Raw genomic sequence first — 16,560 nt, 5'->3', positions numbered from 1 at the left:
ATGGAGGCCTTGTGCATGGGCTGGTTTGCACCCACCATCACACAAACGCAACTGATAGGTTACAGCCTGGGATAGGGATGGGGGTGGGCAGGAGACTCACCAAGCAACAATGCTTTAGAAATGGGGGGGGGGGGGAGGGGTGGGTTGCTGCACGCAGCATGTGACAAACAAAACCCTTTGTCTTCATTTGTGAGGCAACCGCTAAGCACCAGGCCCAGCGGGATGCAATCACCCTTCCTAATATTCCTTCTCCACAAGCAGAGTGGTCTGGTCACAAGATGCTGATGGCAGATGGGAAAGTCCAGGCTGGGATAAGAATTGCCAGGAGCTGGGCATAGGAACTCCTGGTCAAAGTTGTGTAGGCTCCAGTGCCCAGAGGGGTGGGGGCGGGGGTGTTGAAGGTGGCCCTGGCTACAGGACACGGGTCTGTCCCACTCTCCAGTGTGCACCATCCTGGTACATTTCTCCCTGCACCCTTGTCATGAAAAGCTCTGACCAAACCCTTTCTCCCTCCTCTTAGCTTTCATATCAAACTGAAAAACAGCATGACCGGCAACATCGCCCTGCACATCAACCCACGGCTGAGGGAGAGGGCGCTGGTTCGGAACACCCAAACGCACGGCACTTGGGGCTCAGAGGAGAGGCACCTCTCCACCCTGCCTTTCGCGCCAGGCCAGGCTTTCCAGGTGAGCCTCAAAGGCGGCTGTCTGAGGCACGCATTGGAACATGTTCTCAGCTTCATGCTGCAGCTGGGGTGCTGTGCAGTAGGGAATCAGGCCCAGCGGGAATCCACAGAGCCACAGGCCCCTGTGGAACGAAATCCTTCAGAGACATTTCATGCTGAGACTGCATCGGGACCAACAAAATATTTTCCCATCTTCCTCTCCCCTTTGGGGGCCTTGCCACCGGCAGAGTGTGAGAATTTAAGGTTCACCCATTTTGGAGTTGTCCAGACACAGAAACAGTCAAGATCAGTTGTTTGTTTTTTAAGGGGCAAGTGCCTACGAATTAGAGATTGGCTCAGCCTGGAGCATGAGGTGTTCTATCCCTGTCAAAACTGTTGTTAGAATTAACTAGTAGAATGCCAGACTTTTATATTTTTTGTGGGGGGAACCTTGTTAATTTCTTGGCCTCAATGAAAGCCTGTGGCAGTGAGTCTAATCGTGCCTAATGTGAAAAAGTATTTCCTTAAATTTCATGGAATACCCCCCTATTCTTGTGTTAAGAGACAGGGATAAGCTCTTGTGCTCTGACTCCGGATCATTCATTCTTATAGCACCACTTAGTATTAAGGTTGTTTGACACTTTCCATTATAAGACCCTGTTTTCAGTTGCTTATAACTTAGCCTGAAATTCAGGGTGAAATTTCCCAGGCCAGGTATCAGCTTCAGACTGAATTGTTTGGTAAGTTTCAGTAGAAACAGTTCAGCCATTTCCAAGAATGAAGCTAGGAAGAAATAGGTTGTTTTGCTCATGCTCAAGAATTCTTGCAACCACTTTGTTGAGAAGCTCTAGGGCAAGACCCACAAAGGGGACTTAGGCACCGCACTGCTGAGCCCAACTTTTAGGTTCCCTGCTGTCCAGCAGAATCCACAGCCTCAAGTTGGGCATTCAGGGTCCCCATACAGTGCAAGGGGAACATTAGGTGCCTAAGACCGGGATTCACAAAAGCCAGCAGGCTGAGCGGGAGCTGCCTAAACCAGCCAAGGAGTGGCAGGTGACTAAAGCCCCGTCCCCTCAAAGGGACGTAGGTGTCTCCCTCCGACCCGGATTTAGGTGTCTGTCTGTGCTCGGGATTCTCTGCTGGGACTCTCTCCTGGAGTTGGGCACCTAAACTGGATCAGCTCTTTCTTGGGGGGGAAAAAATTAGGGGGAGAAGGGGTGTTGACACCACCACCTTCTGTATTCCCTGGCCAGTAAGGCACTCACCCAGGATGTGGGAGATACACAGTCTGTCTGATTTGAACCCAAATCTCCTACTTCCTAGCCACTGGGCTACAGAGGGTAGGTCACATTCAAGTACTCCTGCTGAAGCTATTCCACCTTGGGGGTAATAGGCGCCTATAGAAGAAAAAGCCCCAAATATCAGGACTGTCTCTATAAAATAGGGACATCTGGTCACCCTAGGCCTATAGGGGAAGGGCAATGCCACCTCTTTGCATGGGACCCAATCCAGTACATATGCTCTAAGGCAGCTTCTTAGCTTGGCCATCAGATATGGCCCCGCAGGTGAGATAGGTGGGTACTGTCTAGTTTGTGAATCCCATTGGGTTTAGGCATTAGCCGGGTGCCAGGTGTCAGGCCTTGGACAGCTGTGCACACACCCACCCACAGGGATTTAGGTGCCTAGGAGACTACCAGGAGAAACAGAGGCACCCAGAGGATTCAGGGGCCTACAGCCTTTGGCAGCAGCTGAGCAGGGGTTTTGAGGTTCTAAATTTTGGACTTAGGTGCCTAAACTGGCAGTTAGGTGCCTAAATCCCTTTGTGGTTGTAGCCCCTGTGCTTTAGAAATTTGGCAGGGGAGGGGGAAATGTTTATCTAGGGTTACCATACGTCCGTTTTTTCCCGGACATGTCCGACTTTTTGGTAATCAAACCCCCATCCGGGGGGAATTTCCAAAAAGCCGAACATGTCCGGGAAAAATATTCCCTGGCTTACTTTAGAGTGGGCGCCGGGGGCTGCTGTGCTCCCTGACTCCTGGGCTCTGTAAGAGCTGAGCTGCCCGAGCGCTACCGGCTTCGGGCAGCTCCCATGCCTCTGGACCCTGCGCCCCCAGCCGGGCACTTCCCCTCCCGGGCTCCAGCTGCGCTGGGGAAGCGCCGGCCGGGGGCGCAGGGTCTGGGGGCTGCCCGGCAAACCGTGAAGCCGGTAGCGCTCGGGCAGCCCTTTTCGCGTGGCTGGGAGGGAGGAGGGGGAATGCGGGGCGCTCAGGGGAGGGGGCGGAGTTAGGGCGGGGACTTTGGGGAAGGGGCGGAGTTGGGGTGGGGAAGGGGCGGAGTTGGGGCGGGGTGGGAAAGGGGCGGGGCCAGGGCCCCGTGGAGTGTCCTCTTTTTTTATTTTTTAAATATGGTAACCCTAGTTTATCTCCCTTGTGTCAGGGACATGCCTTTTGCTGTCCCTGCGAAAATCCACCCACATACGGCCAAGTTACACACCAATGCAAACTGCACTTTGCACTTGCTCAGTAGAGGTTTGTTAGAGGTTTGTTAGAGGCTGTTATTCTCTGAAGAGTCTGTCTGCACAGAGCATGCTCCAGCCCAGGACTGTAGGGCCTAGGACTTTTCCTGCAATTGCTCCTCCTGGGGGTTGCTGTCCTGTCAGGCTCCAGAGTGGAGAGCAGGGAGACTGTCTCTCCTGTGTTCTCAGTGCTCCCCCTGCTGGGCCCCGGCCGTGAAGTGGAGGAGGAGGCAGCCTGCCTAATGTAGAGGGATAAAGAGAAGACCCAGGGGCGATTCATAGTATAGTGATTGTATTAGCAGGAGTGTTGTAAGCTAGGCTACGTCCTCACTACGGGGGGGGGGGGGGGGGTCGATTTAAGATACGCAAATTCAGCTAACGCAAATAGCGTAGCTGAATTCGACGTATCGGAGCCGACTTACCCCGCTGTGAGACCTCTGCGGCTCCTCCATCGACGGCACTTACTCCTACCTCCGCTGGTGGAGTAGAAGCGTCGATTCAGGGACCGATTGTCGCGTCCCAACGAGACGCGATAATTCGATCCCCGAAAGATTGATTTCTACCCGCCGATTCAGGCGGGTAGTGTAGACCTGCCCTAAGACACAAGAAGTAATTCTTCTGCTCTACTCCGTGCGGATTAGGCCTCAACTGGAGTATTGTGTCCAGTTCTGGGTGCCACATTTCAGGAAAGATGTGGACAAATTGGAGAAAGTCCAGAGAAAAGCAACAAAAATGATTAAAGGTCTAGAAAACATGAGCTATGAGGGAACAATGAAAAAACTGGGTTTGTTTAGCCTGGAGAAGAGAAGACTGAGAGGGAACATGATAATAGTTTTCAAGTATATAAATGGGTGTTACAAGGAGGAGGAAGAAAATTTGTTCTTCTTAACCTCTGGGGCTGGGACAAGAAGCAATGGGCTTAAATTGCAGCACGGAAGGTTTAGGTTGGACATTAGGAAAAACTTCCTAACTGTCAGGGTGGTTAAGCACCGGAATAAATTGCCTAGGGAGGTTGTGGAATCTCCATCATTGAAGATTTTTAAGAGCAGGTTAGACAAACACCTGTCAGAGATAGTCTAGATAATACTTAGTCCTGCCATGAGTGCAGGGGACAGGACTAGATGACCTCTGGAGGTCCCTGTCAAGGAAGGGGAAGAGTATCTTTGGATACAGACTGGCTAACCTAGTGAGGCCGGCTTTAAACTAGGTTTGATGGGGGCAGGTGACAAAAGCTCACATGTAAGTCCAAAACACGGAAATTTGGGTGAAGGGTCAGAATATGGGGGAAGGGGGGGAACACAGGCAATCACAGCAGGGACTATGGAGAGAAGAGGGAATATAGAGGGGAAATCAAATGAACATCTTAGATGTCTGTCTTAGATGTCTGTATACTAATGCAAGAAGTATGGGGAATAAACAGGAAGAACTAGAAATACTAGTGAATAATCACAATTGCAACATAATTGGCATCACAGAGACTTGGTGGGATAATTCACATGACTGGAACATGGGTATAGAAGTTCAGCAATGACAGGCAGGGAAAAAAGGGAGGAGGCATTGCCTTGTATATCAAAGATATATACAACACTCTAACTGAGGTAGATGTGATATATCTTGATTTTAGTAAGTTTTTTGATATTGTCTCACATGGCCTCATCAACAAACGAGAAATATAGGCTAGATGAACATATTATAAGGTGGGTGCACAACTGGTTTGAAAAGTGTACTCGGGGAGTACTGATCAATGGTCCACAATCAAGCTGGAAGGGCATATAAAGTGGAGTCCCACAGGATCGGACCTAGGTCTGATTCTATTCAATACCTTCATACATGATTTGAATAATGGCATAGAGAGTACACTTATAAAATTTGCAGATGATACCAACCTGGGAGGGAGGGATAGCTCAGTGGTTTGAGCATTGGCCTGCTAAACCCAGGGTTATGAGCTCAATCCTTGAGGGGGCCATTTAGGGAACTGGGGTAAAAATCTGTCTGGGGATTGGTCCTGCTCTGAGCAGGGGGTTGGACTAGATGACCTACTGAGGTCCCTTCCAATCCTGATATTCTATGATTCTATGGGAGGGTTTGCAAGTGCTTTGGAGGAGAGAATTAGAATTCAAAATGCCCTTGACAATCTGGATGAATGGCCTGAAATAAATAGGATGAAATTCAATAAGGACAAATGCAAAGTACTGCACTTAGGAAGAAATAATCAATTGCACAAATACAGAATGGGCAATAACTGCCTAAGAAGGAGTACTGCAGAAAAGGATCTGGGGGTTATAATGAATCACAAACTACATATGAGTCAACAATGTAACGCTGTTGCAGGGGGAAAAAAAAAAAAAGCAAATATCATTCCGGGATGTATTAGCAGGAGTGTTGTAAGGAAGACATGAGAAGTAATTATTCCACTCAGCACTGATAAAACTTCAGTTGGAGTATTGTGTCCTGTTCTGGGCGCCACACTTCAGGAAAGATGTGGACAATTGGACAAAATCCAGAGAAGAGCAACAAAAATGATTAAAGGTCTAGAAAACATGATCTATGAGGAAACATTGAAAAAAAATGAGTTTGTTTAGTCTGGAGACGACTGAGCGGGAACATGGTAATAGTCTTCAAGTACATAAAAAGTTGTTATAAAGAGAATGGTGATAAATTGTTCTCCTTAGCCTCTGATGACAGGATAAGAAGCAATGGGCTTAAATTGCAGAAAGGAAGATTTAGGTTGGACATTAGGAAAAACTTCCTAACTGTCAGGGTAGTTAAGCACTGGAATAAATTGCCCAGGGAGGTTGTGGAATCTCTGTCAATTGAAAGTTTTTAAGAACAGGTGAGACTAACACCTATCCAGGTCTAGTTCAGTGGTTCTCAACCTATTTACCATTGTGGGCCACATATGCTGCTCTCTATGTGTTATGTGGGCTGCATCCACACAATATATATACTACATGTATGGCCCTGAGGATGTCACATGGGCCACAGCTGTATGCTGATTGGCCACAAGTGGCCTGCGGGCCATGGGTTGAGAACCACTAGTCTAGATAATACTCAGTCCCATCTCAGTGCAGGGGACTGGACTAGATGACCTATTGAGGTCCCTTCCAGTCCTACATCGCTATGATTTTATGTAATTAAAGACTGTACCATGATGCTCACACACAAGGCAGATGAATTAAGGTTGCTGGGCAATATTAATCCCTAACATCATCTAATTTTTGAGTGCTTGAATTTGCAACCTTCATGTTCTTTTAATGTAGGTTTTAAAAATGTGATTTTATATACTCTGATCTGCTCTCCCCATTCGTCTCCTTTCCCAAGCAGGTACGCTTTCTGCCTGAAACAAATCTTGTAAAGATACTTCTGAGGAAGCGGAGGTTGAGTTGCATACTGTGTTCCCTATCAAAAGAGCTTGAAATAAACACTCTGTGATCATGTAGCAAGGGGTGAGCTTGGCGATAAGCCAGCGGCTGTTTTATTTCAGGAGCTCTGTTAGAAAATGTTACATTTGTGGTTTTGAGACACACATTCATGTGGCATCAAAGACGCAGGTCAGGAGAAGCTTTTCTTGGCTTCAACTTTATCTTCTTGGCTAATGTGCTGCAAGACGAACTGATGGCTCCCCTGGGCCTTGTTATCAGTGTAACAGGTGTTCTTGTATCCTTGGGTGTCAGGGCACACAAACGTAAATCTTCTCTCTCCTCCAGATGGAGATAATGAACACGCGGAACTGCTACCAGGTCTCGGTGAATGGGCTGCACGTGTTTGACTATGTCCACCGCCTCCCTGCCAACCAGGTGGACCAGCTACAGATAGCGGGGGATGTGACACTCTCCTGTGTGCAGTACTGATGGCCCCTCCTGGGCCACTAAATTCTCACTATTTGACTCATCCTCCACTCCACAGCCCTCTCATCATCTTCATTCAACAGCTCCACTGCCAAGCCTGGAGATCTCAGCCACCAAATCTCACATCATACAGAAACTCTGAAGTCTCACTACGGGGGTTGGGGGAGAGAAAGGCTTCTCTCATTGTCTCATTGTCTCTTTTTTGTCTATATGCATTTCTGATACTGTAGCTTAAAGCAGTGGTTCTCAACCTTTCCAGACTATTGTACCCCTTTCAGGAGTTTGATTTGTCTTGTGTATCACAAGTTTCACCTCGCTTAAAAACTACTTGCTTACAAATCAGAGATAAAAATACAAAAGTGTCACAGCCACACTATTACTGAGGAAGTGCTGACTTCCTCATGTTGACTATGTAATTATAAAATAAATCGACTGGAATATAAATATTGTACTTACAATTCAGTGTGATGCTTGAGCCGTTTTCCACTTGTGAGCCTTGGGGCCCAGGCGGCGTGGCTAAAACATGTAAATTAGCTTTATGGGGGTCCCTGTGGCATGGGGCCCCAGGCAGTTGCCCTGCTTGCCACCCCCTAATGCCAGCCCTGCACTTGTGAACTCATAGACTCATAGACTTTAAGGTCAGAAGGGACCATTATGATCATCTAGTCTGACCTCCTGCACACGCAGGCCACAGAATATCACCCACCCAAATCCCTAACCTATGCCTGAGTTATTGAAGTCCTCAAATCATGGTTTAAAGACCTCAAGGTGCAGAGAATCCTCCAGTAAGTGACCCGTGCCCCATGCTGCAGAGGAAGGGGAAAAACCTCCAGGGCCTCTGCCAATCCGCCCTGGAGGAAAATTCCTTCCCGACCCCAAATATGGCTATCAGCTAAACCCTGAGCATGTGGGCAAGACTCACCAGCCAGCACCCAGGAAAGAATTCTCTGTAGTAACTCAGATCCCACCCCATCTAACATCCCATCACAGACCATTGGGCATATTTACCTGCTAATAATCAAAGATCAATTAATTGCCCAAATTAGGCTATCCCATCATACCATCCCCTCCATAAACTTATCAAGCTTAGTCTTGAAACCAGATATGTCTTTTGCCCCCACTCCCTAAACCGATCCAGTAACCTCCCCTGGGTGTCGTGACCTCCAGGTTGAGAAACACTGAGCTAGATGATTTGAGTACCCCCTGGAAGACCTCTGTGTATTCCCAGGGGTATGTGCACCCCTGGCTGAGAACCACTGGATTAGAGTTCCAGGGCCTGATTCAACCCTAGCTGATGATGAGTTTGGAAAGGGTGGGGGGTTGTTTGAGAGCCTGACAAAAACACCATATCACCCGTGGGTGAACACTGTTCACCAAGCGATCACTCTATAGCTGACCTCTCAGTCCTCATCCTCACAGGAAACCTGCACAACACTTTCAAAAAATGAGCCTGGGAGCTTAAATTCATAACTTTGCTAGACACTAAAAATCATGGACTGAATAGAGACACTGGATTTATGGCTTATGACAACAATCTGTAATCCCCAACCCGCTTCCCCACCAAGCTTTCCCCTCCCAATGACTGGAGGGGTGCTAACAGGCTACTTCACCTTTGAAATATGTGTTATTTACTTCTGCTGAACAATCTGTTCCATCTTGTATTTAGTTGTGACTATGACGAAGTGGGGGATTTTCTTTGAGTTTTGCATGAATACTGTGTGGATCTCTGTTTCCCTGTGTGCTGCGTGTGTAATGAGGCGGTGGGAGAGGGAGTTTGTTGTTGCAAGGGACCAGGTGTGACCTCACCTGGCAGTCGGGACCCCAGAAAACTGCCTGGAGATGGGGGACCCTAGTGACCTGGTGACCAGGTGGCCCACCCCAGCTTGGCAGTAAGCTGGTTCTGGCCACTGGGAGGACAAAGGGCTGAGGAGAGAGGACCCTGCTGACCTGACTCGCTGGTTCCAGCCAGGGGGAAACAAAGGACGGAGGAGAGGAGGCCCAGGCGACCTGTTTACCTGGGACCAAGACAAAGGACAGCGGAGGAGCTGTTGGGGGAGATGATACAGATGGTCGGCTGGAAGGAGGGGGCAGCTGGACTGGGGAGAGGAGCAGCCAGAGCCCTCCTGGATGCAAGAGAGACCTAGATGTACTGTGCTGAAGGTTGCTAAGCCCAAGGGCCCGGAGAGTTTCCTGTGCTGGGTTCAGATGCTCAATAAACTCTTCTGCTTTATGCTGGCTGAGAGTCACTGCAGGCTAGAGATTGGGGTTGCATTATTCCCTCTGGGCATGGAGGCCCTGGGGTCCAGAGCGAGTGGACTCCCTGAGGGGCCCACAGCGAGAGACAGGTGTGCTGAAGGCTCAGAGAGGTTCCAGAAGGTGGAGGGGCCTACGGCTTAACCCCCAGGAGAGAGCGGACCCCCAAGAAGGTCTGTTGCTCTGAAGGGGGTTCCTCCCAGGGACCGTATGGAGCCGAGAGAGAGCACGAGTCATGTGAGTCCATGACAGTGACACTCTGAGTAACTTTCCCAAACCTGAAGAAGAGCTCTGTGTACGGTTGAAAACTCGTCTCTCACCAGCAGAATTTGGTCCCATGAAAGATATTACCTCACCCATCTTGTCTCTCTAATAAAATTAACATGGCAAACATTACATGGATTAAAAACTGGCTAACTGATAAGTCTCATCATAGGGGAATCATCGAGTGGGTGTGCTTCTAATGGGGTCCTGCAGGGATTGGTTCTTGGCCCTATGCTATTTATGTTTTTATCAATGACCTGGAAGAAAACATAAAATCATCACTGGTGAAGCTTGTAGATGACACAAAGACTGGGAGAGTGGTAACTAGTGAAGAGAACAGGTCATTGATACAAAGTCTTTAAATCAGCTATGCACTGAGAAATGGAATGTCATACGGAATATCATCTCTTGCAGCTGTACCTCCAGCCACTCAGACACTAAACCAGCGGTTCTCAACCTATTTACCATTGTGGGCTGCAGGTTGAGAACCGCTGCACCAGACACACATTGGCCTGTCCAGCCCTGCGCTGCCAGCCTGCCCCTTCCTCTCGGGGGGCAGGTCCATGCCAAGCGCCACACCAACCCCCTGCCCAGTGCTCCCCTGCCCAGAGACACCCTCCAGTCCCCTATGCCCAGTGCCCCCGCTAAGACTCCCCACAGACCCATATACCTGGTGCCCCCCTGCCCACAGACCCCCCACTGCCCAGCGCCCCATACAGGCCTGCCCCCACACCTGCCCAGCACCTCCCACAAACCCTGCACTGCCCAGAGCTTCCCCACAAACTCCCTCAGAGACCCGCTCTCCCGCACCCTTCCCCCCAGCCACATTCACCAGCCCCACTGGGAGGTGACTGTGTGTCAGGGTTCCCTCCCCACTCTGCACTCTGGGGTACAGCTGTGGGACCCGCATGAAAGACCCCCTAATCTTATATTCCACCCGCTTAGGTTAAAAACTTCCCCAAGGCACAAATCCTTTCCTTGTCCTTGGACGGTATTGCTGCCACCACCAAGTGATTTAGACAAAAATTCAGGAAAAAAGTCCATTTGGAGTCCCCGTTTCCCCAAAATATTCCCCCCAAGCCCCTTCAGCCCCTTTCCTGGGGAGGCTTGAGAATAATATACTAACCAGTTGGTTACAATGTGAGCACCTTGGTTTTTAGGACACTGAAAATCAATCAGGTTCTTAAAAGAAGAATTTTATTTAAAAAAAAGTCAAAGAATCACACCTGCAAAATCAGGATGGAAGGTAACTTTACAGGGTAAATAAAAAGAGTTAAAACACAGAGGATTCCCCACTGACTCTGCTTCCCAGTTACAAAACAGGAATGAAATGACCTCTTAGCACAGGGAAAATTCACGAGCTAAAACAAAAGATAACCTAACACATTTCCTTGCCTTACTTACAATTTTTGTAACCTTAGATGCTTATTTCAGGTATGTTTCCAGGAGATGTTTTTTTCCTGCCTGAACCCTCCCTCCGTCCAGAGAGGGAACAAACAAAGAGAGCACACACAAAACCTCCCCCCACCCAGATTTGAAAGTATCTTCTTTCCCCATTGGTCCTTCTGGTCAGGTGCCAACTAGGTTAATTGAACTGATTAACCCCTTACCGGTAAAGCGATTCAGTACAGCTGCTCTGTGTATATTTATGACACTGTGTCCACTGGGCTGAGCCGGCAGCATGGTCGGGGATTGCTCTGGACCCTTGGGAGCGGCGCGATCAAATCCAGCTTATTATCCAGACTGGACTCCCTCAGGACCCACTTGCCCGGCAGGGCCGCCTGCATCGGACTGCTGAGCTCTTCTCCTGCCACAGGGGGCTACTTCATTTTCCCTGCTGGCAGGAGCGTTCCAGCTGGGCTGCATGGCACCATCTCCTCCTCAGTCGGCCCACTGACCCGTAATGTGAGGTAACCAGAAAGATTTCATGGTTAATTTTGGTAGTGGACTGACTTTTTATAGCTCTGCCTTCACAGATGGTTGATGGGCAATTCTGATAATAATTTTTTTTTTTTTTGGTAACAATTTAGGCTCAACCTTACTGAGACATACTGTACCCATTCATTTTTATATGTATCAAACAGATCTTTTTTGTTGTTTTAAAAGGTGCTTCAGCACTTTACCATTGCCTGATATTACCCAGAACAATTTATGCTAAACTAGGAATTTGCATTTCAGTGCGTTCCATGGCTAAGGCAGTTCTATTTTGTAATTTCAGCTGTTTTTGTGACGTTCATAAAGGTGAACCTTAAGTCCCACCTCCCCATTCCAGGCATAAATATTGGTACACCTCTACCCCGATATAACGCGACCCGATATAACATGAATTCGGATATAACGCGGTAAAGCAGTGCTCCGGGGGGAGGGGGGGGCTGCGCACTCCAGCGGATCAAAGCAAGTTCGATATAACGCGGTTTCACCTATAACGCGGTAAGATTTTTTGGCTCCCGAGGACAGCGTTATATTGAGGTAGAGGTGTATTTCCTAGTGGCTTCAGGATTTTATTTGTATTTTTATTGTACCATTTTAAGAGGATTTTTGGTTCCCTGACAGGGATTCACGATTGATTAGTTAGGGGGGAATTATTCTTGGCCAGGGGAGAGATGGCGGTGGGCTTTCCCAAGATATTCTTAAATATCTGGGACATACAGGCCCCCAAGAACAGGGACTGCCAAACCTTATACTGAGGTTTCATGGATTTGGAAGTAGGAGTGGTCGAGCAGCGTCTTATGTTTTGAATTCCAGGGGTCCTTTTTTGTAAAAAGTTCAAGACACTATTAATCATGTAGAAGGTTTAATTTGTGAAACATGTACCCATTTTAACTTTTTATTCTTTTTAATACGCTATACCAATGGGCTGAGGCGGTCCACTATGGAATAAGATTCCGTCCATTTTGATTTCAGGGAGTGGTACCTTTTTTTAATGTCAGGTACATAACTTGATCCCCTGTTTTCCATAGGGCCACTTTGATATGCTTTTGTGCTTGAATTTTTTTATTTATTTGTTTAATAGCTTGATTGACCCTGTATTGAAGAGTGGTTTTATCTTCTTGCAGCTGCTTAAGCCACTGCAAATGTTTATGCTGTGTTACATTAGGGGTCTTTCCCCGGATCTTGTGTTAGGTGGACAGGGTCAATCATAAGATGCATAGAGTGTCCAAATATAATTTGGAATGGCTGAATTTTGGTTTGTAATTTGTTGCTGCTGCGGATAGCTGCTAAAATTAGAGGCAGCTTATCTGGCCAATTTTTTTCGGTGTGGTTTACTACCTTCTGCAGTGCTGCCTTAATGGTGCGGTTCATGCGTTCTACCTGACCTGAGGAGAGGGGTCGGTATGATATATGAAACTTTTGTTTGATTCCTAAGGCTTGCAAGATCAATGTGAATTTTTTTTTCACAAAGGCCCCCCCGTTATCAGAATCTATTATTTCAGGGGTACCATATTTACACACCATCTTATTAAAAACTTCTTAGCCACCACCTTGGTGCTGTTGGTTTTAGTAGGAAATGCCTTTACCCAGCCTGAAAAAGAATCAATTATTACCAACGGGTACTGAAATTCTTTTTTACTTTTAGGCAACTTGTCAATGAAATGAATCTGGACTCTATGCCAGGGCCCGTGCCTTCATTGGTGCATCATGGGTTGCCATGCTCAAACCACTGAGCTATCCCTCCCCCTGTTCCAGACGGCTTCCTCGCTTGTTTCCTTGTTATGGGCTTTTACATGTTTGATTTTCAATTGGTTAGGATTTTCTGTTACCCACTGATAAATCCATTTTTATTTATTTAGATATGCAATATCTTTACCATCCGCCGCCCTCCACTTATTTTTTTTTTCAGTCCTGCATTCAGAACTGAATTCCCTTTACGCAAAAGTCGCTATCAGCGTAAATATACGCTGGTCGTGGGGAATGCTCATATTGTTTCAGAACCTGATAAATTGCATGTAATGCAGCATGTTGGCTGACCCATGGTCCCGCTGGCCCTGAATAACGTTTTTATTTAAATTGAAAGCTGCATATTTTACACACTTTTTTCCATGTATTACCATTGGACTTTCATCAGTGAACCAAATATGCTTCTCTTGCCCTACTGTATTCAATTTCTCCAGTGGAGGTGCTTGTACTAAAGCCATTCTTTGCCCCAGAGTGATCTCTGGACAGTCGTGTCAGTTTTCTTTTTTAATTAAAGCGTGTGTTAGCATGTCTGGTTTAGACACTGTTTCTGTGGTTACCCCGCTGTTAATTAAAATTAGAGTCCATTGTGCCATTCGGGTATTAGAGACTTTCCCTCCCATCAGCTTTCCTGACAACATGTATTTTAGTGGAGCGTGGGTGCTTTGAATAGTGATTGGAGCTATTCCTGCGAGTGGCTTAAAAGATTGCACTGGTCAGATGGTTGCCAGGCATTCGTGTTCACAGGGATTAAAACTTATCTCAGCTCCTTGTAACTTCCTGGATTTAGATGTTACTGGAATTCGTTTTCCCTTTTTATTATTTTGTAATAGGGTAGCAGACAAGGCTGTATTGTTGGCAGCTAGGTGAATAACAAAAGGCTGTGATTCATCAGGGAAGCGCAGTGCCGGAGCTGGGAGAGCTTTTTGCTTTAAGAGCCTTAAAGCAGTGTCCTGCTCCCCTTCCTAATTCCACTTGGTCTTTTTTAATAATCGCCACAAGGGGTGTGTTATTTTCGCATACTTGTAACTGTGTGAGCTGAGAAAATTAAACCCTCCCAACAGTACTTTCAGGGAGTGAGCGTCAGTAGGAGCTGGCATTTTTACTAGGGCTCTCACTTTGCGCTGGTCTATTTGCCTTTCTTCTTGTTCAATAATTATACCCCAATATCAGGGGGTAGCCGTGTTAGTCTGTATCTACAAAAACAACAAGGAGTCTGGTGGCACCTTAAAGACTAACCGATTTATTTGGGCATAAGCTTTCGTGGGTAAAAACCTCACTTCTTCAGATGCATAGAGTGAAAGTTACAGATGCAGGCATTCTATACTGACACATGGAGAGAAGGGAGTTACTTCGCAAGTGGAGAACCAGTGTTGACAGGGCCAATTCAATCAGGGTGGATGTAGTCCACTCCCAATAATAGATGAGGAGGTGTCAATCCCAGGAAAGGAAAAGCTTCTTCTGTAATGAGCCAGCCACTCCCAGTCCCTATTCAAGCCCAGATTAATGGTGTTAAATTTGCAAATGAATTTTAGTTCTGCTGTTTCTCTTTGAAGTCTGTTTCTGAAGTTTTTTTGGTCAATGATAGTGACTTTTAAATCTGTAATAGAAGGACCAGGGAGATTGAAGTGTTCACCTACTGGCTTTTGTATGTTACCATTCCTGATGTCCGATTTGTGTCCATTTATTCTTTTGTGGAGGGACTGTCCGGTTTGGCCAATGTACATGGCAGAGGGGCATTGCTGGCACATGTAATATGTAACTTGGGGCTGCACCAATTGAACCTTATCTAAGGCTACTTTGAACCCCGTTGTCTGAATTAGTGCCCAAACCTTTTTCGTTAGTGTTTGATTTTGTGCCTCGGTTTCCCCTTTTTTATACAGTAGACCAAGTTTGCAATTTTTTTTTATTTTTCCTTTTTTTTTATCTCTTTTACAATATACATTACACATATTCTGGGGAAAATGCACATTCCTTTTATAGTTTAACTTTTATAACATTAGCCATATTAATTTTTCCATAAGGTGTAACTGGGGTTTTTTTGTGCTCACAGAGTTTTTATGTACCCTTATCAGAGCAACAGTTTCATTACACAGAGTCACCTTAAGGCTCAGTGTGGGACACTGTCTTTTTTTTTTCATCTTTTACTACAACTCTTATTTGCTATTTTGTTACCAAAAAACAAATCCAGAATCTTTTTTCATTCTCCTGGTTTTGACTGCGACTTTGGTCTTTTAAAAAGATATTGAACTTATAAAGCATTAAGGGACCTTAAAGGGTTAAATGCTAAATATCAAAGCCAAACAACACTAGTTACCTGTGTTTGGCAAAAAGTATTTTTTGGTTTTGCAACTTTGAATGGTATTATTTAAAAACAAAACCAATTGGTCCTTAGAACCTTACATATTTATACACACAGAAAGATACATACACATTTTTTTTTAACATTCTTTCTACACCGCTCCATTTTCACATAGCAGTACACCGATTACATTCCCTTTATACATTTGGGAGCAGTTAAGTTCCAATAGAAACCCCTTATGTTCTTTTAGCAAATTTGACTCAATTGTTTATAGTCAAATGATTTAAATCAGATTGTGTCTTTGCCTGGCTTACTTACAGACATTCCTTTGGAAAAGGGCCCATCTTCCCTTCAGCATGGGTGCAAAGAAACCAAGAATTTTCTTTCTATAATACTTTTTTAAAAAACATTTTTACAACGTTTGACTGCTTAATTTCCTTCAGCCTCTGCAGTGTTAACGTCTTACTTTTTTTTTTTTTTTAAATAACTTGCTTATCTTCTAAAACGACACCTTCATCAACTCAGATTTCACCATTCCAAGTATTGTTCCGGGGATCTGAAATTCCCATGCCTGTACTTCCCTTTTTCCTTACTCCTGCCCCTATGCCCTCGGGGCTTCCAACCTGGTTTTCAATTTTTTTTTAATCTGTTGCCTGCCTGCTTGTCTGGGCCCGATCCTGTTTTCCTCACTGAACCGTCCCTTTTTATGGACACTGTCTTTGTTCCACTACCAATTTAGCAAGGAGGGTGGGCTCCTTAACTATCCCACACCCCTCCTGGTCCCTTTCCTTAAACGTTTTTTTAAAACTGTGAAATTACCACAATATCACTCACAAACAAACAAACAAAAACACTACACTGTATATATCTTACCTATATAGTTTTCCCCAACAGGAGCGAGAACTCTAATCCTCCCCCTATTGCCCGGCACTTCTACGACCGGGGGTTTATACACCAAATATAAAAACCCCTCCCAGGGATCAGAGCGAGAAACCCTAAGTTCTCCTCTTGTGCTCAGTCTTGCTATGGCTAGGATTTT

General features: G+C 46.3%; 1 protein-coding gene across 2 annotated transcripts in view; it reads left to right on the top strand.

Moving 5' to 3' along the window:
• Positions 1 to 7,489, top strand: part of LOC135892928 (galectin-4-like) — a 34,239-nt gene extending 26,750 nt beyond the window's left edge. For both annotated transcript variants that reach the window (XM_065420691.1, XM_065420690.1), the window contains 2 exons: positions 521 to 686; positions 6,887 to 7,489. In XM_065420691.1, coding sequence (XP_065276763.1) covers positions 521 to 686; positions 6,887 to 7,030 — 310 coding nt within the window. In that variant the 3' untranslated portion in view covers positions 7,031 to 7,489. The remainder of the gene's footprint in view (positions 1 to 520; positions 687 to 6,886) is intronic.
• Positions 7,490 to 16,560: the final 9,071 nt, after the last annotated feature.

This window comes from Emys orbicularis, chromosome 21 (assembly GCF_028017835.1).
Source record: "Emys orbicularis isolate rEmyOrb1 chromosome 21, rEmyOrb1.hap1, whole genome shotgun sequence".
Taxonomy (NCBI): Eukaryota; Metazoa; Chordata; order Testudines; family Emydidae; genus Emys; species Emys orbicularis.
The sequence above is the reverse complement of the archived record's forward strand: the minus strand, read 5'-3'. Positions and strand labels throughout refer to the sequence as shown.